Source organism: Musa acuminata, chromosome BXJ2-8 (genome assembly GCF_036884655.1).
Source record: "Musa acuminata AAA Group cultivar baxijiao chromosome BXJ2-8, Cavendish_Baxijiao_AAA, whole genome shotgun sequence".
Taxonomy (NCBI): domain Eukaryota; kingdom Viridiplantae; phylum Streptophyta; class Magnoliopsida; order Zingiberales; family Musaceae; genus Musa; species Musa acuminata.
In genome coordinates, this window is record NC_088345.1 from 45,345,568 (window position 1) to 45,367,628 (window position 22,061).

The 22,061-nt window shown below is 40.5% G+C and overlaps 4 protein-coding genes across 11 annotated transcripts; 1 reads left to right on the forward strand and 3 right to left on the reverse strand.

The window, feature by feature from the left end:
* Window positions 1-1,367: 1,367 nt before the first annotated feature.
* Window positions 1,368-2,980, reverse strand: LOC135618328 (protein NEN4-like). Its single transcript, XM_065119211.1, has 6 exons — window positions 2,655-2,980; window positions 2,428-2,585; window positions 2,309-2,355; window positions 2,107-2,170; window positions 1,848-2,021; window positions 1,368-1,752 (listed from the first exon to the last, which is right to left on the reverse strand). Exons 1-6 carry the CDS (start codon window positions 2,908-2,910, stop codon window positions 1,660-1,662), a joined length of 792 nt encoding a protein of 263 aa, XP_064975283.1. The 5' UTR covers window positions 2,911-2,980; the 3' UTR covers window positions 1,368-1,659.
* A 3,177-nt stretch (window positions 2,981-6,157) lies between these two features.
* Window positions 6,158-7,992, reverse strand: LOC135619658 (NAC domain-containing protein 87-like). Of its 5 annotated transcripts, none has more exons than XM_065121879.1 (5): window positions 7,757-7,992; window positions 7,437-7,668; window positions 7,138-7,335; window positions 6,782-7,062; window positions 6,158-6,705 (listed from the first exon to the last, which is right to left on the reverse strand). In XM_065121879.1, exons 3-5 carry the CDS (start codon window positions 7,322-7,324, stop codon window positions 6,337-6,339), a joined length of 837 nt encoding a protein of 278 aa, XP_064977951.1. In that variant the 5' UTR covers window positions 7,325-7,335; window positions 7,437-7,668; window positions 7,757-7,992; the 3' UTR covers window positions 6,158-6,336. The 5 variants fall into 5 exon arrangements, with proteins under 5 accessions (XP_064977951.1, XP_064977952.1, XP_064977949.1 ...); XM_065121880.1 differs by having other exon boundaries at window positions 7,138-7,326; window positions 7,757-7,991; XM_065121877.1 differs by having other exon boundaries at window positions 7,138-7,329; window positions 7,783-7,985.
* A 978-nt stretch (window positions 7,993-8,970) lies between these two features.
* On the forward strand, window positions 8,971-10,729 carry LOC135619659 (thioredoxin-like 1-2, chloroplastic). The gene is made up of 4 exons (XM_065121885.1): window positions 8,971-9,278; window positions 9,588-9,764; window positions 9,857-10,021; window positions 10,211-10,729. The coding sequence occupies exons 1-4, from the start codon at window positions 9,084-9,086 to the stop codon at window positions 10,472-10,474; spliced, it is 801 nt and encodes a 266-aa protein (XP_064977957.1). The 5' UTR covers window positions 8,971-9,083; the 3' UTR covers window positions 10,475-10,729.
* Window positions 10,730-14,090: 3,361 nt separating this feature from the next.
* On the reverse strand, window positions 14,091-21,722 carry LOC135584746 (kinesin-like protein KIN-14B). Of its 4 annotated transcripts, none has more exons than XM_065121882.1 (12): window positions 21,488-21,722; window positions 20,838-20,969; window positions 20,654-20,737; window positions 20,342-20,509; window positions 20,141-20,247; window positions 19,855-20,030; window positions 18,339-18,500; window positions 18,039-18,254; window positions 17,657-17,694; window positions 17,379-17,506; window positions 15,778-17,002; window positions 14,091-14,647 (listed from the first exon to the last, which is right to left on the reverse strand). In XM_065121882.1, exons 1-12 carry the CDS (start codon window positions 21,501-21,503, stop codon window positions 14,532-14,534), a joined length of 2,568 nt encoding a protein of 855 aa, XP_064977954.1. In that variant the 5' UTR covers window positions 21,504-21,722; the 3' UTR covers window positions 14,091-14,531. The 4 variants fall into 4 exon arrangements, with proteins under 4 accessions (XP_064977954.1, XP_064977953.1, XP_064977956.1 ...); XM_065121881.1 differs by having other exon boundaries at window positions 21,054-21,722; XM_065121884.1 differs by having other exon boundaries at window positions 20,838-20,979; window positions 21,488-21,718.
* Window positions 21,723-22,061: the final 339 nt, after the last annotated feature.

Consider the following 22,061-nt stretch of genomic DNA (forward strand, 5'->3'; position numbering starts at 1 on the left):
GTAGGTCAAACGAAGCTCCGAGAACAGGAGGAACTTGGGAGCTTCGACGGATGGGTTGACGGGGCCGACGTAATGCTCAGCTGAAGGAAATGTAATGAGTGGTGGTGTAGAGGTCGAAGCCCAGCTTCTGGGTCTCGGTCGGGGCAGCAGCAGGTCCCAGTTTTTCGAGGCAATTGATAGGGTGGCTACTAACGTGATGGCTTTGTCCGCCGATCTAGATGGTGGAGTTGAAGGTGCGTCGGGAGACTGCTGTTGCTGCTGCGATGATGGATGAGCTTGAGATGCATTGGAGCTTGAAGCTCCGAGTCTTGTTTTAGCTAGCTTGGGTAATATTATTGTCTGAGCTCTGCTTTCTCTGTGCGAAGCTCAACTCACGACATTTTACCTTCATACGAAGCTGATCCACCATTGGAACATCAGCCGCAGCAAATCTCCCAACACACCTTCAACTGCGCCGCCCAATTTGGTGGAGAAAGCCATCCTGTCGGTAAATTGCGTATTATGTGGGCCGCGGCAATCAATCCGTAGAAGCCATCCCAGTAAGGGTGTGTTTGCCAATCCATTTCAGGAATCTATTTTTTCGTTCAGGCAATTAGCAAAGAAGTTTTAACTCAATTATATCAGCTATAAACTCTCAAAGAAGCTCATAATATCTCTCCAAGCCATATGACCAGAAGATGAAGAGACAGGCGAGCTACAATTCAGCTATGAAATGAGGATAATTAATGCTTACTTACATTAGTGATCGTCAACCATCTAGATTCTTTTGATCGATTATTGAAAGCCTTTCACTTCGTTATTGAAAGAGGTCAATCGAGATATTATAGATAAATTTTATTGATTTTGGTTTAAATTTTATACGAAGAATCCTTACAATAAGCTCTATAATTTTAATAATATTAATCTGTAATTTATTCTTTCTAAAGTACTTTCCTGCTATACCCATTTTATGATATCTAAAATTTTCTTTTCATAAGATTCATTGATGATGATTACATATTAATGTTGAATAAAAATTCGTATTTTTGATGTTATTATGATCCTTTAGTTATTATGGAGAAGACTTAATGTAAACCTATTATTATTATTAGTAATAATATAAGTTTAAAATTGACTATGGTCTCGTGATTTTTTTGTATTGGATTTTTGACGTAAAAATTTCAGTATCTCATTTTGTGATTGATTTATTGTTCTACTGTTTATATTGCTCTGATTAATATTTATTTTTTATAATAAATTAGTATTTTGATGAGGAATCGATTTTGATATTCTGCTATAATAGTTTTTCTTAATAGAAAAAAAAAAGATCACACAAAAGTTCCTTTTCCAAGAGAGTTTACTTCTCACTTCTTATATGGAAATATTTTTATTGATTCCATTAAGATCATAACCATGACATTGAGGACTACTATAATCTGAAACAAGAACAAGAAATAGATGGGAAACGGCAACATCTATTGGATGGCGAGACAGAGGAATACAAGATGGAATTGATTGATTCGCTTGAATGTACACATATTTGAGATAAGATTAGGAAAACAAAAGAGAACTAATATGCAGTCTGCATGCAGCCACAGTAAGAACAATTCAGTCCTTCGCCATTAGCTCTCTTTTCTTCCTTAGCTGGTAATAAAGGATCATCTCCCTCCACCATGTTCCTCATCTCAGCAGACTCCTCGAGTGTCTAAGGAGGGTGTTGAGAGGCGCGGCTCCACGAGCACTGCTCAATGCCTCCTTTGCTCTCTCCATCACCTGAACCACCATAAACATTCTTCTGTGATCAGATGATCTCACCTTCCTCGTCAAATGGTGAAGTGAAGGTAGGGTCGCATCACAAACTGGTTTACCTTTCTTATGTTATCCTTCTTGTAAGGAGATGCTCTATGGATTACAGGGGAAGCAGGTTGAGGAGATTTCCGGCAGGCTTCGACGCCGCATGACCTCCCATTAGCTCTGCTTCTTGTCACCATGCCGAGATTTCCCAGGCTCTTGTTAGGAAACACTTGCGGGAGGCTGGATTCCTGCAGGTGCTCAGCAAGTATCGAGTAATTAGAACTAACAGAGATTTTGCTTCTGTCTTTCGATTGCGAGCTAATCCTAACATACCAAAAGCAACACTGTTGCGCAATTCTTGAAGACCTCGAGGTTCATTCGAACATCATCAAGACTTCTGCAAACAATAACCGTGTGTGTCAGCCAACATATACTCTGGATGTGACAGAGAGAGAGAGAGAGAGAGAGAGAGAGAGAGAGAGAGAGAGAGCAGTTTCCAAAGTGTAATGCTGATATGTAGAGCAGGTGATTTAACCTGTGTTTTTGCTGGCCGAGCCCAAAGTAAGAAGCCAAGGTTGCCATCTGATAGCCAAATTGCACAGATCAACATATAGCAACACTAGTCGCAAACAAAGAATAACTTGAGATCATTACCTTGAGATCACCTGCTCTCCTGCCAAACCCATGCGTTAAGATGGCCAAGGAATCGATCAGGCCTTTAGGCTCCGGAGGAGGTCGACCGATGTCGGCGAAAGCCTCCTTGATCCGATGGCAATCAAATCTTTGGATGTTATGCCCTGCCCAAACCCTACCTGCAGGGAAGATATTTAGATCACGTTCCACATTTATGTTGCTCTAATGCTAGCAAAGCACTCACGTACCATTCAGAATCCCAAATATCCGGTCGGCGACCTCTTCGAACGTGGGAGCGGCGGCGACAGCCTCGCGGGTGATGCCGCTGCATCGCTTGGTTGCCACCGCAGACAGGTCTGCTGGCCTTATCAGCGTGCAGTAGCTCTCTACCTCCGTCAGCTTTCTTGGGCACACCAGCATCGCTCCGAACTCCAGCAGCTGAAGCCTCCGCCCTTCGCCGGCCGGAGCTGTGGTCTCCACATCGAAGAAGACGATCTCGCCCATCTTGATTTGCTGCCGCCGAATCTTCCCTCTCCTCCTCCTCCTCCTTCTTCTTCTTCTTCTTGCATGCCGTTCCGGCATGCATGGATATTAATACTACTGCGATGAGCATGGTTGAGGAAAGAATCTGATAACTGGATTTCCTTGGCTTGCAGTTAACGTAGAAGGTCGGGAGGAAGAATTCTTCGTCTTCTTTGGATATGTTTGAAGCTCATCCGGTAGAAGAAGCAATCCAAGAGAGCAGTTTGGGGAGACTAGGAATAATCACAAACAGGTGGATGAGATGCAGAAACAATGACATGTTGATTCTGGCTTTCCATGACAGTTTGCTTTCTCCAAAGTTTGCTGAATGAGACTGATAAAGAAATTGATGTTTGGCAAACGAGCTCCTTCTCCTCCCTCCCCCCCTTTACTTCCTGAAGAGGTCATTGCCCTGCAAACAGAGGACCTTTGCCTTTCACTTTGGGCCTCATTTGTGACTTGAGATAGAAGGGCTTGGGTCAAGCAACATGTTAGAGCATAGGTCATGTTCCATGTATTGAGGTGCCAATTACATACAGTGTTAAGATATTAGTCATATAGCATCAAAATGGCAATCACAAAGCATCCAGGTATCGATCACCTAATATCATCTAGATGTATCCATATCAGAAGACTTTATACTTACATAGGCTTGAATTAAGTATTTAGTCATCACTGATATTTTCATATTAAATGATTAAAAATAACTAAATTTAAATTCATTGTTAGTCAGTCACTTTCCTTTTGTTAACGAAAAACTAAACTGAGATGTTCTTAGCATCCTCCCCTATATCACGTGGGGCCCGCTACAATCGATCAACCAAGCAATTACACGAGGATTATATGTCACACAACTGCCCGCCCAAGAATGTCCTGTCATGAAGCTATCTCCTTTTGTGGCAAACCTACATAATTTCCAGCCTTAACGCATCAATCTGCTCATGCTGTTGGGCGATCACTCAGTCTACTCAAACCTAGAGATGATGAGAGTGTTCCACCATGGCCGTCCAAGCTAGTGCTGGAATCTAATGCCACATTGCCACAAAACCAATGGTTAGGCAACACCATCCTACTCTTTTCACCACCTTTCCTTGTCAGATTAGGGTGGCCGTGCAAACTTTCAAGGCCAAGAAAAAAAGATGCAGGCAATCTTTTGGACATGACTCACAAGAGAGAAGTGAACGTTTCAGTTCCCTTAGTGTGTAAGAACATACAAGTTTTGTACCTCTCTCTCTCTGTGCGTGTGTGTGTGTAATGGAAAGATCAACATCTAGCAAACCCAGTTAGAAGCAGATTTCAAAGGGTGCAAAGCCATGGCTTGTCCAGTTCTGGTTGTGTGTGTTTGTGCGTGAAGAGGAGGAGAACACGTCTCCAAGAATCCAATGTGATGAAGATATGGTGACAAGTTTGAGGCTGAAGACCGCAAATGGCGAATCCATTCTTTTCTTACATGAATCAAGGTGAAGAACAAAGGAAGGTAAACGGGGTCCCAATCATACACATGATGAACAACTGCATCCATCAAGCTTTTCCAGTGAGAGTGACTCTGGTGTTGTGTGAACATCACAACCTGAACTCTATGCTGCCAAAGCTGGTATCAGATTGGAAAGCTCGGCAAAACCTGTGCATCAATCTTCTGAGGACCAAAATGAAAGCTGCAACTACACCAAAGCAGTTCTATGCCTTGTAGGTGTAGGTTCTTTGTTCATGATCCTTGTGAATCAAACTCTCTATTTTAGGGTCTGCATTCCATTCTCTTCGAAAAAGGAGGAAAAAGAGATGCTAAGCTTTGGCTTCATGAGGTCAAATACCTGTTGGAGTTCCTTTCTTGCGTGAGGACCTCTCTGTGTTTGGTCCCCATGAGACACTGCTGCTCATTGCACCATCTTTGGAGGTCTGAGAAGTGGCCGAATCATTGCTAGGCTTTGTCATGTATCTCTTGAACACTGAGAGGAGAGATTGAAGAGGGATGCCACATCAATGGTTTCAGGACCATGTGTCAGCTGTAGCCTGCACCTGACTACGACCACTGCTCGTCGATACAAAGCTAATAAATGAATATACCACACAGCAATGATCTAGAAACAATGTTCTCAACGAGTCTTCACACCGAAACAAACCCATGGGGGGAGGAAAGTGATGGCAAGAAAGAGGGTTGGTAGGCTTGGAAACCTGCAATTACCAAACCTTATCATCGTTAAGAGTGGAGAAGAAGAGCAGCAGATCCGTAGATAAGGCTCGAGACTGCATTAGAACCAAGAAAAAGGCTGGAGGAGGCCGGCAGGATGCAAAGGGACCAACGGATGGGACCCACTAAAAAGCAAACGCGTCCTGTCGGATTGTAAGATAGTCATTTTGCAACGAGATTACAGCGGTCCAAGAACCTAAGCGGCGAACGTTGACGGCCCTTCGACTCGGTCCCTCTCCACGGGGATCTTTTGCAGCTCATGATTGTAAAGATTCATCTTACAATTCCATCAGTTGAAGAATCCTGTGATCACTTCGAATTCCCATTAATCAGCCGTACATCTATCAAACAATACATGAAGCAAAGTTCGCTATACGGTACCGTACCGACGTTTCGACTTGAGTTCGGTACGGTATGATACCGATGTATCGGGCGGTACATCAGGGTGTACCGCTCGGTACACCCTGATATACCGAACAATTGTTTAGTTTTTTAGTAGTGCTACAATATAGCACTGTAGCACACTGTAACACTGTAGTAGTGGTGCAGTATAGTACTGTAGCACTGTAATGGTATCCGATGATCCATGTATCGGACGGTACGCTTCGGTATGAGCAAGAAGCTTCTCATTCGATAATGGTTAGCTGACAAGAAAGCATAGTGTTGTGTTTAAGATGTAATTAGTAGTGCCCACGAACAGTATAATTAAGCACCATAGTGATTAGCTTTAATACGGTGTCATCTTACAGTACTTAGAAAGCATTTAGACAAAAGATACGTACACGTAACATTTCAGCACATTCTACATATGCCAGGTGGGTATTCGTATACGCATGAACGTACTGCATGAACACAAGATTCCATCATCACTTCATGACCCATCCAATGGACTAACAAAGCATGAAGTGATTGGAAGTGGCAAATAATTTATGAGACTCTTTTTGCCTAGTTTTCTTCCTTATATGCAAGTCTTCGAGCCTATCTCATCAATGGATATCTCCTCACACAGTGCTGAGGAAGCAAGCAACAGACTACATAATGTTAGGTGATCATGTTATGACTCATGTTGCTTGTATTAATCACACAAAGAAAGATTGATGATGATGCAATCTAATCCAACTGAAGAATAAATCTTCAACATCAGAGCTAACACCATATAACAATTCAATATATACACACTGAGATCCTACGAGTGATGCTACGTTCTATACTGGATGTGCTCAGAATCCATAGCTTGTCCAGGTGAAGTCCAAGTCGTCGTAATGCTTCGACACAGCAGCAGAAGAGGTGTCGGTGAACTGCTCCACCTTGCACGGCTTCCTTGTGGCGGCGGATACGTCGTTGTTTGCAGCAGCGAATGCTCTCATCATTGCTTCATCCTGGTGCAAGTAGCCCACGTCCGTCGATCCCAGCAGCGTGCAGTAAGCGCTTGGATCCTCCACGCCAGGAGGAAGACCTGTGAAGTTGGATTCCATGCGAGGGGGATCCATGAACGGAGGCAAGGTAGCAAGGTCCATGAGATCGTCCCCAAGTGGGCTTTTCTTCAGTCCTATGTTCTTGTGGAAGACCCTACACACAACCCATTCATCCTGCAACAGGAGGATTCTGGATTGTTAACGTTGAAGAGAACTGTGGAAGAGCTAAAGAAGGTGATGGTATTATTACCTTTGCGGAGTTTGGCAGATTGGGGAGAGAATGCTTGCCTTCAAGCCTGAACTCGTGCATCACCCAATTAGTCTTTTGTCCCTTGGGAGCTCTTCCTTGGTAGAACACAAGGGTCTTCTTCATGCCAACGAGGACTCCTTTGTCCCTATAGATCTCCTTATCTTTTCCTGTGGCCTTCCAGTAGCCAGCTTCGGTAGCTCTGTTGGTCCTCATGCCAGTTGGGTACTTCCTGTCCTTGTGGCAGAAGAAGAACAAGTCCTTCTCCCCCATCTTCGCCTTGCCTACCGCATAGCAACGCACCATGCACCCAAATTGAGATCAAAACTTAGAAGCCAAAGAGAAGGCATGCAACTCACCTGGAAGATCCCATGGCTCGCACTTGTTCAAGTCCACATCTCCCATAGCTTTAGCGGTGAAGCCAAGGTCAGTGACCTTTGGTGTGAGGTAGTGAGTTATGATCTCTTCATCCGTGGGGTGGAATCTGAACCCAGGAGGCAAGTCGATGCAGTCATCCACGTCGTTGAGCACCGAGACATCCACCATGGCTGCTGCACCTCCACAAAGAGACAAAAGTACCAGGAGAAGAACAAACAATTAGGGGAGGTAGATTTGGAGCCGAATTAAAGGAAGAAAAGAAGCTGAGAACGAGAAGGACCTATATAGATGGATAACCGGAGGGCCTAATCAACACCCGTGGAGTTGAAGGCACTTCCAAGAGAAGCTTCAAAGGAAGGGGTCCGTCCATTTCTCTATTGCTATCGTTACTGCCTTCCTTGCCCATAATATTCCTTTCCTACGCCCAATCTTCACACCTCCTTGTCTTCATCTTCTTCCAAGCTCCTGACGTGTAGTTTCTATGAATCTACTGCTACTCGGTACAAATTTTTCTGCAAAGTTTGTTCCACTAAACACATGATGATCAATTGGTAAATCATCAATCAGCATATAAACAAAATAGTTATTTCCTCGGATTACCTCTAACTTGAGTTCAAAGACCATACCACCTCGATCAGACCTCCTTTGAACTCGACGAATTTGGACTCATCTTGTTTGGCAGATGCAGATGATTAAACTTGATAGAAGAGGAAAGCTCGACCTAATGACTGCAAGTTTAAAGAACACATGGTAACGAGGACTCTGTTCAAAGTAGGACCAGTTAGGGATAGGGTGGTTGGCCTGTGGCTAAACATTACTGTCTTTCCACCAAGAATTTGGTGAGGTCAAAAGGTTGGATAGCCATGGTTTTTTGTGTGTTGTCATGTAGCTAGTAACCATACCTCCCTTCCTTGCATTTCGATAAGATCCTATTCAAAGCTTAAGTCAGTATAAAATTGGAAAGATTCAATTAAGAGTTTTCAGTATAGAAGTCTAGATCTTGTGAGATAAGATCCTATTACTATGATGCACCAAACCCGAGATACAGCTCATCATCTAACATTGAGATGTGACTACATGACATCGATATATCAATCATTGTATCGAAATATCCATCTTTTTATTATTCCATATCATTAGCAAAAATAAGACACGTCAAATTGAAAACTTTACCTTATGATTAGTGGTAATCACTGGTGGTAATCACCGTGTACTGCAGTCTACAAAGACGATCAATTCCATTAAGCTAGGTGTATTCTTATCATACGTGAACAAATCTTGTTGTCTTATCTACTTACCAAATTCTGCGACGATCACGACGAATTTATGCTCCATGTTTCTCGTGATTAGATTGAATGCAATCTCTTACGATTACCACGACGAAATCATCTCTTATCCACTCTAACCTTATCCAAACGTGAAATTTCCGGTAACAGCGTTCTTATACTTGACGCCGAGCGTACGAGCGGCGACTGTGACCTCCCGCGTCCCGTCGGCATCGTGGGTCCCATTTCGGTCTGTGGCTTCAATTTTGGGGCGTGAATCGGGGTTTCGAAGTCGGGACCGGTGTTTTGGCCTTCATCTGAAGCCTATCCACTTTCCCAAGCGGTAGCAAACGATGACCAAAAACGTGTCGTTTGGGAGACCAGCCACCTTTGACTAATAGTCACCGTCCATCTTGCGCGTTTGGGTCTCTGATCTGATAATCGACGGTTAAGATTCACGATAGGAAACTAAATAAACGGAACGGATAGGACAAAAGGTGGGTCTACTAATTTCCATTTGCTACGCCCTATTTATTCCTTCGTCCTTTCTTCTGGATTGCTCTCCATCCGCCCCTTCTAATTTGCCCTGGATTGATCTCCTTCCAGCTCTTTGGTTTCTGCATCTCGACCGGAGGGAGAGGAAGGTTGGACCTTTGGAACCAATGGCGGAGCTTTTGGCTCAAAGGTGCTTCCTTTCCTCGTCCAGCGGCCACGCTTGCTTGTCGCGTTCTCGCGAGCAGAGGGAGAGCCCCGCGTTTGTGGCGCTCCGTCGCAGTGGCTTCCACGGGAGGACATTGGCTCTTGGTGCGCCGCGAGGGAAGCTCTTGCGTGGACGCGTCTCTTCGGTTCCTGTGCAGGTGCGTGGAGGCTTCAAGATCCGGTCTTTTGCCGCTTTTGCCCTGTTTATTGATTGATATGATGAAATGTTTTAAAGATTTGATCTTTTATGACCGGGTCAAGAAATTTCTTTGTTTGCCTCTTTTTTTAGTTCGCGTTCCTTCGTTTCCTCTTTGCGAGGACCAGAAACAATCTTTTTAGGGTTTTCATTGACCCTCCAAATTTATACTTTATGATGGGCTTGCAAGGGATTCCTCGTTTAGCAATTTGATGCTATTTGATTTTCGTGGTTAAAGATTCTAATAACTCTGTCTACTGGTTGTTCGCAGATGACCCCTTCGATCGGAAAGTCTTTGAAATGGTGGGAAAAGGGTCTCCAAGCCAACATGAAGGAGATCGAGTCGGCGCAAGATCTCGTCGACTCCTTATTGAACGCAGGCGACAAGCTTGTTATTGTAGATTTCTTCTCCTCTGGATGTGGAGGCTGCAGGGCCCTCCATCCCAAGGTATGATCTTTTATGGAAATTTCTGCTGTTAGGCTTTAATTTCCTCTTATTTGTAGGTATTCAAGAATTGATATCCTTTTTCTTTGGTGCAGATTTGCCAGTTTGCAGAGAAGAACCCTAATGTCCTGTTTCTTCAAATCAACTATGAGAAGCTCAAGTCCATGTGTTATAGCTTGCATGTCCATGTCCTCCCATTTTTTAGGTTCTACCGCGGAGCCCATGGGCGCCTCGGCAGCTTCAGCTGCACCAATGCCACTGTAAGATCCACAACCCCATTCCTCTTCAATCTTCCCCCCCTCATTTTGTCATTGATATGTGGCATTAGAACATGAACATGGTTGTAAGAACACCATGTTTAAATTGTTATTGTAATCGGTCAATTTCACACCCAGGATCATTTCTAGGTCTCTGATTTTGACCTCTCTTGTGTGGTTCATCATACGCAGATCAAGAAATTTAAAGATGCATTGGCCAAGCACAGCACGGACAGGTGCAGCCTCGGCCCAGCAAAGGGCTTGGAGGAGTCGGAGCTTCTGGCTCTGGCTGCAAACACAGACCTCTCCTTCAATTACGCCAAGATGCCATCTCTTTTTCCAAGTCCTGATGATGTTGCAGAGAGAGCTCGTGCAAGCCCAAAATTCCCTGTGCTTGCAACCCTCAGCGACACCCAGGATTCTGAAGACAAGGCCATGGTCATCGCTGGCAGATGACCTCCATTTACCCTTGTACCTTTCGCAACTGCTACGTATACATGTACACTTTTGTTCAATGTAGGGGATCTTGTCCCAGGCCCTCTCTTCTGTGTATATGTACCGTTACCATAGATGCAGCAGTGCAGGCGCATGCTTTTTTTTTTTGTGTTTGAGCCTGCTCAGTAGTCATGTGGCGAGCGATGAGGGAGGGAACTTCATGTTCTTGCTCGAGGGTTTGTGCATAATCTTTATATCATCCTTGCTTCTTTGTGACCCTCTCGTCTCGTGTGATGTGAATGTGAATGTGCAAAAAACCAGTTGTTTTGGATCATCTCAGGAATAGTTTTTGATCCAAGTGAAGAAAAAGCTGGTGGTTGATGAAACAATGAGACTGAACCTTTTTAGTGGCACCAACAACAAGAGGAGAGATTGGCTACGTTTTCATAGAAAAAGCATTGACTTGTATGATCAAATTTACTGAATTGCAGGGGAAGAAGCAGCATGCGGGAGATACAAATTGGCTGTGGTATTCTTGAAGAAAATTGCCAAACAATTTGATGAAATTAGTATCATTACTACTAATTTCCTCTGTTTCATGTCCATAAAATGTATGAGAACATTACGAGAGAGTGAGAGAGAGAGAGAGAATACCATGAAGCTGATGGCGAGGAGGCGCGAGTTCTCGTGCTGCGTTGTCTGCCGCATGCAGGGAGGGCGAGCGCCAACAACGTGACGGCTGTTTTTTGGCCGCACTCGCCTTGTCCTCGTCACGAAGCACGGCAGCGGTGTTTACATCAGACGTCTGTCCGCGGCTCCTTGTCGCGATCTTTATGTAACTGCGTCCACGTATCCAACTCCCGTGCATTGAGGCTGACGTGACACGTGTTTTTGTTCTTATCGTAGCAGCTAACCCGTTTGGCACCGTCATAATCGACACTCATCTTTGGAGAGCTTACTACCTCCACATAGCTGGATGGAAGATTCGTCGTAGACTTCATGTCGTCCATCCATGTGGTGTTCTTGTGGTGTTCCAGCATTCCATTTTAGCCAAAGAGTAATGTGGAAGATTGTAGATGGATGAAGTCCAAGTTTTGTGTAAGGTCGAGCACGGAAGTGGTCCAAGTATGATTGTAGTTTACCTCTCGTCCTAATTCCATGCGGTAGAAGGAGAACGAGGAGGATATGTGAATGGTCGTAACTGTTACGTGTGATCATTATGAACATATGGCAGGCGTACGACCTCGAAGGTTGGTTGTTGAAGCGCATTCATGGCGACGTGAATGATGCAGATAAGCTGTTTGATGGAATTGGGATGAGGATGTGGTACTGCTGAATGAATGCAGTGATTGCGGGGTGGGTCAGTGTTGGGGACGTTGACAATGCACGTAATGTTTTCAAGTGGATGCCCGAGAGAAATATGGTCAGGTGGATATGGGGTTCGCCAGCTTTGCTAGATGAGTTGAACTTGCCAATCTAGGTGCAGTGGATTTGAGGGAATGGATATGTAGCTTATAGACGAGCATGGATTGTAGACTATTATTTCCATGATGCAACCATTGATGAACATGTACGCTGACTCTGGAAATCGGGGAAGCATTGGGGGTATTAAGAATATGAAGCTGAAGAGTGTGATCACTTGGACCACAATGATTGCAAGTTTCGCTTTGCATGGCTTGGGTCAGAAGCTCTCAAGATTATTTGTAGAATGGGAATTATTAGTGTTCAACCTAATGATGTCAACTTCCTAGCTGGTCTCTCGTCTCGTATTTATTTATTTGGGACTGACAGACGTAGGAAGGTGGTATTTTGACTAAATGAACTCAAAGTGCATGATCAAATGAAGAATTCAGTCCTATGGTTGTATGGTTGACTTTCTTGGACGTGCAGGTTCGGAGAATTGCCTGATATCTGTTTTAGAGGTTTGCCTTTGAGCCAAATGGAGCAATGTGGGGAGCTCTTCTGGCTGCTGCTAGAAGAGGTGAGGCTAAGCTTGGAGAACTTTGCTTTCAAGTTGAACCACACTTTAAGCTGTTACTATTCCTTTTATCTAACATTTATGCAGCACATGAGAACTTGGATGATAGTGCAAAGCTCAGGAAGATGATGGGATATAGGGGAGAGATGAAAAAGTCAAGACCCAGTTGTATCATGAAGGTTCACACCGATCTTAAGAAGCCAAGGAAGGCAATTAATTTCTTCCAAAAATAAAAAAAAAGAACAGATATTATCTATGAAGTAACATACTCTTAATTTTGACATTGTTGAAGTGATTAGTCTAGACTGACATTCCGAATGTCTGTCAATGATTTAGAAGTTTGGTCACTAACTTGGCATTTGTTCATCACTAGACTCGCTTGCATTCTGGTCTTCTTTATCATCAAGTTGTTGGTGAGACAAGACTCCTTGATCCTATAATATATCATCCTCAAAGAGAGAAAAAAAAAGAGAAAAGAGAACAAACATTCTGCTTTAATGATATCCTTGCAACAAAAGCTTCATATCAGATTCATTTTGCATTTGGGCAAATGAAAGTTAAATGCTACTTTTTTGCAGAGCCAATTATCATATTAAATTCTGATAACTACCATACATCTATTATGGTTGACTGTATCAAAGCATGTGGAAAAACTTATACTGCTATGCTGTTCATCTTGGCAAAACATCTGGTCTAATGAAGTATTGTGGAAATTAATATCAAATGTTTCACTTAGGAATGCATAAGAGTCTACCTGTTTAATTATAAGGTATAATATTGATCTATTAGCCAATCACTATTATCATGATTCGGTTCTTCTTTAGATACCATCTAAGTTCGATCTCTGGATGGTGGCATACATTTATTGCTGGTTGGCTGGCAGGATCAGAGGCAGTGGATCTTTAATCATCCACAACATGATGGCAAGCATTGAAGGAGCTAAAACATACATCCTTTGAATTCCTAACTTGTTAAGCTGAGGTAGCATGTGGCTAAACAGGAAGTTATTTTTTTGTGATTCTATTTTGGCCTCCAAATGCTTGCTGATTTTACTTGTTTTTCATCTATGTTGCCTTTTATTTGTCATGAATACTTGCTACCTTTCTCTTGTTTATGAAAGACAAGAAGATTCCATTTATTTCTACCTATTTTTGAATGTGATACTCCATTATGTTAGAGGCATTGTATGTTTTTGAACTTGTCACAGTAGCATAATTTTCTAGATGCTTTGTTGACATTATTGTTTGTAAATTATCATTTACAAAATAGATATAGCATGGTTGCTGTCAGGAAATCACTTCGGAGGTTCTTATTCTATTATAAATGAATCATGCGTGGAAATTGCATTATGCAGCTTAAGAGAGGGTACAATTAGTCTTCCAACTGAAATTTATGGTTTATCAGGCATAACAGACATCCTGTACTTCATTTCCTAAATAAGATTAATTGTCTGATCAAACAACTAACATAACCTTTTGGTAGGTTTCCGTTCTCATGAACATAAATGCAACAATCATCAAGATACCTTCTTCAGCTGGTGGTTTCTTTACATAGATAAATGAATTTCACCGACACCATTATGTTGTTCACTGATCCGTAGTTATTTGGATTACTGAAATAAAAAGCTGTGGGCCAATCATGCAATCAACACATATGGCATCCTTCCAATAGAAATGAGGATTTATTTTCAAATGAAATGTACAGTTCATGCACAAACTTCAGTGTCTTTTTATGTATGGATTCAAACAGGAAAGAAGCATTTATACACAGACATCCATGTGCAGACTTACGAATGGACGCTCATATACATATGCACTTGGAGACACTTCTAATAGAGAGATGCAGATGTGTTTGCGACGTACATAGCACACGCATACGTATATACTAGCATGCATATGCGTGCACACACAGTGAGAGAGAGAGTGTTTTAAAGATATCTCTTTTCTTTATTGGGTCTGGTTATTTGCCAAAAGGGGTATAAGAATTTTTTATGTGCAGAGCAGGATTGCTCTGTAATATTTTACTTAAAGAAGGAGGGCAATATTATGGTCTTCTATGTTCCATCCCACCAGTTTGAAGAAAAAAAATTGCAATTGCATTTTAATGTAGTAAGCCATGGAAGAAATCACAGCCTAGTCCAAGACTCTGAATGCCCAAGCCTAGTAGTACACTTGCCCACAACCTTTGGATGGTCTTCAAGAATAGCCCATTTGTACCTGAAGTGAAAAAGGAAAAACATGCTTATAGTAATTGGTTAGACTATATGAATAAGCTAATCCATAACAAGACGGTGCTTAGCTTCCTATATCCTTGGAAAAATTGGCAATCATGTAGGGGTAACTCATCAGTCACTAATCTGTCTGGTCTTTGGCAGAGAAAAGTTGGGAATGATATGATGTTCTCTAGAATCTGATCAGATGAAGAACAAGGTACAGTCTTAAAGGTGCTATGGTAAAAAGGTCAATATTTTATTGCCAATTTTTCAGGATAAGTGATTTAGGTTCTACTTCTAAAGTGGAAAGAATCCATATTTTTTGGGCAAAGATCATTATTGAATATTGCATGCCATATTGCATTAAGTTTTTATTCAGATTTCTTACTTTGTCACCTATGATCTTGAAATGAGTTAGAATCTTAGAGGAAGATTCTGTGAAAGTGGAGGTGATGAGTTTACTGCAAAATTTCCCCCTTTTCCCTTTAGCTGCTAGCTGTGAAACCAAAGCTGCAATAGGTGTAATACTCCTTATAATTTCGGGTGTTGATATTAAGTTGTTGTGAGATTTTAGTACAAAAGTATTTTAAAGTTTAAACCAAGGTTCGCAATACCGTACCGTACCGGAGTTTCGATTTGGGCTCGGTACCGGTACGGTAGGGTATACCGCTCGGTACCGGAGTACTGCTACAGTGTCGGAATGGTAACATATGGTCCGCGTACCGGAAGTCTGGCGGACCGGTACGTACCGCCCGTACCGGGCGGTACGGATCGATACTGCAAACCATGGTTTAAACTGTTGTTTAGTTCAAAGATATCATCTTTGCTTGAGGAGATTCTATTTTTAACTAACAAATATGGATTATGAATCTAGTAACTAACAAAAATATGTTTGATGCATGCTTATTAATTGTTGTAATCTCATTTGCTGGACTTGTGCCTCTTTTAAGCATTCAGCCTGTCTGATTCTGTTGTTGGATTTTCTTTTTTTGGTGAGGATAATGTAGGTGCTAAACCCTATCTAGAGAATTACCTGTTTAAATCCTTGGACACCACTACACAAGGATATTAACCTAGAACCTACCGAACCAATTCCATTTCAGAAATAGCTTAACTGACTGGACAGAAGCTTACCGTGTTCTTCATCATGGCAACTGGTAATATGTATCATCGACTCTTTCAAGTCAGTATGTTGGTCTGGTTGTAATGAATGAGTTGCAAATAGTGATCTCCTAGGTGTTCTAAAAAGCATGCAAGATCCCTCTTTGTTCTCCTGTTGTTCTGGCCTTGAACAATCTTCATTGTAGCTGTCCACTGAAATGGGGTTTTCTCTGAATCCAGATGTTTCTGTTAGTACAGTGACTACAGTCAAATCTTCTTGTACTTGACCACCTGTTCTTTCTGCAGCTACTTGATCATGATCTTGGTTCTGATCAAGCTGTGTATCTTCCATGTCAGTCAGTGAACAAACAATGAATCTTCTTGCTTCATCTAATACAATGCTTTTTAGAGAATCTACACCATTAAGATTTGTCTTCTTTGTGGACCCTGAATTTCTCTTTCTAAAATTTTGGATCTCTGCCTGGTTACAGTATATTACTCTGTTCTGTTGCTTGCACATGATATTTCTCTTGTCAACCGGAATAGCAAATATGCGTTTACCACCAACATTATGTGTTCGAGTTTGACCTGTTGTTTGTAGATGAAGCCAATCTTCAGTGAAATGCTTATTTTTATTAATTTCTTTGACCTTCATACTTCCATTGTTGAAGCATCCATCATGAAGAGAAGTCATTGAACTTCTTGGGGATTTCTCCTGTTCCGGGAAAATTACTTGTTTAATCTCATATTCTGAAGTGCCTTGACTACATTCAGTATCATCATCTGCACCATGTCCCTGAATTGCATAGCCGGTGGACATGCTAAAATCTGAACCGTAGTCAGACAGACAAGCAGTATCCTTTGCTTGAGAAGTTATGGATTCAGCATAGACAGATGCAGACCTTTTCATCTTTGAAGGAATTGATGATTTCTTTCTTGTACCTGTAGAAGAAAGGTGAACTGAACCAGTCTTTTGTTTACTGCAAATTGTTGGTTTCATGAACCTGGGCAAGCTTGGAGATGTTCTTTTGAAACCCTTGGCATTATGCAAATCAACTTCCCCATTAAAGTGAAGATCTCCAGTCACTGTCAGTGAACCTTTTGCATGCACATCATTCGATTGATCGAATCCCGTTAGAAGTGTTAGTCTCTCATTGAGCCTCCCAATTTCTCTTTGAACATCTTTTTGTTCACTTTCTAGTTCTGTTATTGTTTGTTGCAGCTTAGCCATTTCAACTTCCTTCTTAGCTTGCAGTTCCTATTTCCAAGACAAAAGTAAGCTTCTGAAGTAAGAAAAGCAGAAATAGTCAATAGGAAAAAAGCATTTTTAATTGGAACAGAAAAAGCTCAATAATTTGTATGTCAATGTATTAGGCTTGCTTGCTGGTGGCACACGTATTGGAATATTAGATTTGTATGAGCTTGCAACAGAATGTAGAACATCAGAAATCATAAGTTTTTGCAACAAAGAAGTAAATGTTGTGCATACTAGGGAATTATTTTGATTTGAACTAATCACCTGTACAATGAATAAGATATTTACTAGAGATATACTATGTTGTGTGTGTGTGTGTGTGTGTGTGTATCTATATATATATATATATATATATATCAGTGTGTGTATATAAACTTACTGGTGATTTTTCACTTTCTAGGTGGATACTTCTCACTCGTGTAGCAAAACCCAAAGAACAAATTGTCTCACATAAATCTTCTTCTTTGGGGCTTACATGGACAAACATCAACGTCTTTGAGTCTGATCCTGTAATTACAAGTGCAAAACTTAGCAAAATTATTGGCTCTTACTCATGGTAAATTGAAATAATCTTGGCAAAATTGTTGGCTCTAAATTATGGTATATCGAGAAATATTTAACCATGGTTTCTTTAATGAGAGAAACTGTGAAGCTTACCTAGTGAATCTCTGAGAACTTGTGTAAGCTTGCTGTTCCTGTCAAAATGAAGAACTAAAATTCAAAATTTATTCAAACATCACAAAAAAAGAAGATATTTCATAGGAACTGCAATCATAATATATATTAAGTTGGTAGTATCATAGAACAAATATTTAATTGAAATGCCCCAACTTATCTGATTCTGAGTGAATTTCAGAAAGTCAACTGAAACATCTCAGATCATGAATGAATTATGTTGTGAACAAACTGGTGGACAAGCTCACAACTCGAATGGCATGAGAAAATCAGCGAGCGACACGGGAAAGATGTGATTAGTGTAAATGTTTTCATACAAGGAACTGTTGTTCAAGAGTACAGTTGATATTCTTATAATACATACCTGTATGGAACATGGTTCTTCTTATGCTGGAGTGCACTGATGACATCACCAAGAGCTGACAGTGACAAGTTAATTGCCTTCCCCTCTTCCAGTCTTCTTCCTGTTGCTTGTGTCTTTAACAGCCGCTCACTTCCACCTAGATCGACCATCCATATCTTATTTGTTTCCTTTTGTCTCTCAGGTGCAGCAGAACAAGTTAGTGATATGCAAGTAAGGCTGTCCTGCACAAGAACTGTTTATGGTCCAAAGATGGTTCTTTTCATCCAAAGGTTGTCATCACTGTAGGTATGAAATAAATACCAGTGAGATCTGCTTGACTTCAAATTGGACTTTGTGGAAGCTGTTGACCTGGATCGGCTTCCAAGGTTGTATAGTCTTTTAACTTGCTCAAAGTTGCTCACTTTGATAGATACAAGGTTCTCTATCTCAATGCCTCCAAGTGAGTTCATTTGAATTGAAAGGCTGTAGATAATGATTAATGATTAGCATTTTGTTAGCTAAAATTTTCAAATAAAAGCATAACAAATTTAGTATAGTTCTTTAAATCAGTTGATGATGGATTTGGCTCTTGTCTATGATTTTGGTTTAATTGTAAACTGTAAATTACTCTTCTTCTCTGCAATAGAATTGTACGTCAAACATGACAACAACGACAAAGCCGTAAGTCTCAACATATAAGGTCGGCTACATGGATTTTTTTCTTGCCACTGAGATCTGTAAGTCATATGTTAAATTCAGAGTACTTAAATTTTTATTTATTATTTCTATTAAAATCTTTTTAGATCTTCCTCTACCTCTCCTCATACTACTAACATCAATTATTTAACATTTTCTGATTACCATATCTGGAGGTCTCTTGAGCATATATCCATATCATTTTAAATGATTTTCTCTTATTTTATCCTATATCGAAGTGATACCTAGTTGTTCATGAATAAAAATAATTCTTTTTCTATTTTTCCTAGTAACTCCACACATCTATCTCAATATTCTCATCTCGATAACATAAACTTTTTGTATATATTGTTTCTTAACACTCAGATCCGTAAAGCATTATTAGTGGTCAAACAAAAATATCCACAAATCTAGCATAGGCACTAAATGTTGCCTTTCAAGTCTAATAGATTAGTTGTGCATCTTTGGCTGAGGGATTAGTCAAGTTGATGAAGAATAGAGCCGTTTGTGGAATTTAATTGTATCAGATATGGTGATAATGCAGTGTAGTAAATTTGCAAAAAAAAAAAAGGCTGAAAGTCTTTCTAAATCTGTGTTAGCTATTTAGATTTAATAGTTGGACAAATGGGTATTGGGAAAGTCGTGGGCAGAGAAGGTGTTGTGATAGAGGTATCGACCAAATATATTTCTTTAAGTTCCATATGAAAGGAGATGTATCCTAAGACAAGGACATGTATCCTAAGATACATGAGTTAGTGTGATGAATCATAACTTGTTCAAATGTTATTCTGTTTTACTTCCATTGTGTCATTTTGATATCATCAAGCAATTTCCACTTTTCATGACCTATCAAATCAGACAATGCAAGACAGTATCTACATCTCTATTTCTAATTTTTACAAGACTTACAATGAGAAGGTAATTTAATTCTTGCAAATTATGTTCTGTAAATAGGATTTTGTTTGCCTATTCCTATAAGAATAAAAAATTGTTTGTCTTTTTCTATTTTATGGCTTAGCATACAGAATTATAGCTACAGTAATTTGCCTCACTAATGGGTTCCCAAAGTTTCTACATCATAATTAATGGTCTTTGATATATAAATGTCTTGATAATGTATCCAGATAGTTTTTGTTCTCACCATGCTTTATGAACCCTTTGCTTTGTGCTTTGTGGAACAAGTAGATCTCTTAGAGTGCCCATGTAGATCTCAAGCATGCTGAAGGTGAACTGGAATGTATAATTGCTTTCTAATGCTTGTTCAAATATTGCCCGAATCCCACGAGGCACAAGACCAAGATTGCTCGGAACACCTTCCTAGATACAAATTATAAGTTGGTCAAACCTTGATAATTTGTCCATTGGTTGACCGTATTTTGTCTAATCCAAGACATGATAAATAATTTGTCTAAACCAAGAACTCTTACCATGCTATAAGTTTTACCAGTTCCAGTTTGCCCATAAGCAAAGATGCAGACATTATAGCCATCCAAGGCAGATTTGATCACAGGTTCAATCTCAGAAAACACTTCTTCTGAAATATTTTGAGAATGCACATTATTTTTCTGAAATCATGATAATATATTAATATATTTTCAGAACTTAGACTGTTATATTGTTGACTTTACCTTGTGTTGATTGTGGATGAAAAACCTTGTCGAAACTGTATTGCTTGTTCTTATCATCAGCAATTCTTAGGAACAACTTAGTTGTATCTGAAGTGAGCACTCGTCTTGCATATCCACAAATCTCATCAGGGAGGAAAGGCCTTACACGGCAAAATACTCGAATATTCCCTGTATAACAAGAAAAATATGAGTCAGTTCTATCAATTGTTCAGCCTCCTTTTAGTTTTATACTTGCAAGATTTATTGAGATATGCCTTTCAGAAAAGGATGAGCTAGGAGTGAAAGATTTCAGTCCAGGATCAGTGCTGCTACCTTTTAGATCAAGAAAATCATTTAGTGCTTGTCTCCTCCGTATGGATAACTCTTTCAGTTGGACAGTAAGAGAAGCTAATGCATCTATTTGCAGAAGAAAATGAGAATTAAGGCGAGAATCCTATCAGACAAAGGCAGCACATCAATTTTACAGTTCAGGAAAGAAAGATAAATGTGATTTTACCTTGAATCTTTGAAACACAAAGATTATTGTTGGATTCATCACAGTCTCGATTCATCTTTTCAAACATTTTGCTCTTTACCTGCAGATCACCTTTTAAATTGCTCGATTGCAGGTCCTTGATTATGCAGCAAACTGAATCAAACTAACTCGCAGTAAGATTGGGATTAGTTCCAACAAGTGAACATATGGAGTCAGGCAGGTGTCGAAAGGATTTACTTGGCTCTACACCTTCAGGTTCATCCATTTTACTCCACTAAGAACAATTTATGATACGATGAATAGCTTTTTTTATCCTTGATTCCCATTAGACATTTCATGGAATCAGCTTCCTCAGGTTGCCCTTTTTGGATATGTTTCAGGATCACTGAAAACACTACAGTAGTCTTCTGAATGCTGCTTTTACATACTGAATTACCAGAGGAAAGATTGTTGTTGAAAAAAATATGTAGGAAACACACAAAGAATGGCAGAAGTGAGAAATGAAAGAAAAGAAAGTTGGATCCTCTAAGGAACCAATTAGAGAAAGAGTAGAACTGCTAGCAGAGAAGGAATCACATAATTTCTGAACTTTGTCTACATGAACTAAGATGGATATCATCTATACATAATATAGGGAAAATTTGAGAGAAAAAGGTGGAGATGCCAACTACCTCTGAAGAGCTCCATCTGCAATATATGTTCTTTTGCAAGCTACATCCTGATGAATTCCAAGAATGTTGCTGTCTTACCAAGAAGAAAGAGACAGTTCCTACTCTAAGGGCATCCTAACTGGTTCATTTTCATTCTTTTTCCCCAGTCAAAGTTTTGAATGAGACAAATCCTTGAAAGCAAAGAAGAAAACTGAGACACGTAGTTGACCACTTGACCCTGTACAAAAACTTAATAAGAAACAAAAGATAGGTCTGGAGATCATTAATGAGAAGGAAGTTGGAATATTTAAGGGATTAAATGGTAAAACTCAAGTTTTACTGACTCCCATTTCAATCAGAAAGTGACATCAGGGACACAGGTCGGGGGCCTGCGACCTACTGAAGCTTTTGCTCTTAACAAATTTCTTCAAGTAATTCTCTAGAATCCACTTTGTGAACTCATTGCAATAGAAGCAGCTCCATGAGTAGGCAGAGTAGGTATGATGATAGAAGGAATTTGCAAAATCATGTGAGAAAGCCAAAGAATTAGCTCATGATATAGGCCTGAAGAAGAATAGTTTGTTATGTGGAATCT

Bases quoted from the DNA above. Each gene is read 5' to 3' on its own strand.
- LOC135618328 (XM_065119211.1), bottom strand. From the start codon at position 2,910: ATGGGCGAGATCGTCTTCTTCGATGTGGAGACCACAGCTCCGGCCGGC. The intron at 2,356-2,427 runs GTAATGATCTCA...TTTGGCTATCAG, and splicing joins GGAGAGCAGGTGATCTCAAG to ATGGCAACCTTGGCTTCTTA. The intron at 2,171-2,308 runs GTTAAATCACCT...TATTGTTTGCAG, and splicing joins CTCGGCCAGCAAAAACACAG to AAGTCTTGATGATGTTCGAA.
- LOC135619658 (XM_065121879.1), bottom strand. From the start codon at position 7,324: ATGGTGGATGTCTCGGTGCTCAACGACGTGGATGACTGCATCGACTTG. The intron at 7,063-7,137 runs GTGAGTTGCATG...GCTATGCGGTAG, and splicing joins CGAGCCATGGGATCTTCCAG to GCAAGGCGAAGATGGGGGAG. The intron at 6,706-6,781 runs GTAATAATACCA...CTCCTGTTGCAG, and splicing joins ATCTGCCAAACTCCGCAAAG to GATGAATGGGTTGTGTGTAG.
- LOC135619659 (XM_065121885.1), top strand. From the start codon at position 9,084: ATGGCGGAGCTTTTGGCTCAAAGGTGCTTCCTTTCCTCGTCCAGCGGC. The intron at 9,279-9,587 runs GTGCGTGGAGGC...GGTTGTTCGCAG, and splicing joins TCTCTTCGGTTCCTGTGCAG to ATGACCCCTTCGATCGGAAA. The intron at 10,022-10,210 runs GTAAGATCCACA...CATCATACGCAG, and splicing joins TCAGCTGCACCAATGCCACT to ATCAAGAAATTTAAAGATGC.
- LOC135584746 (XM_065121881.1), bottom strand. From the start codon at position 21,081: ATGGATGAACCTGAAGGTGTAGAGCCAA. The intron at 20,970-21,053 runs GTAAATCCTTTC...AGTTTGATTCAG, and splicing joins ACCTGAAGGTGTAGAGCCAA to TTTGCTGCATAATCAAGGAC. The intron at 20,510-20,653 runs GTAGCAGCACTG...CTTGTTATACAG, and splicing joins TGATTTTCTTGATCTAAAAG to GGAATATTCGAGTATTTTGC.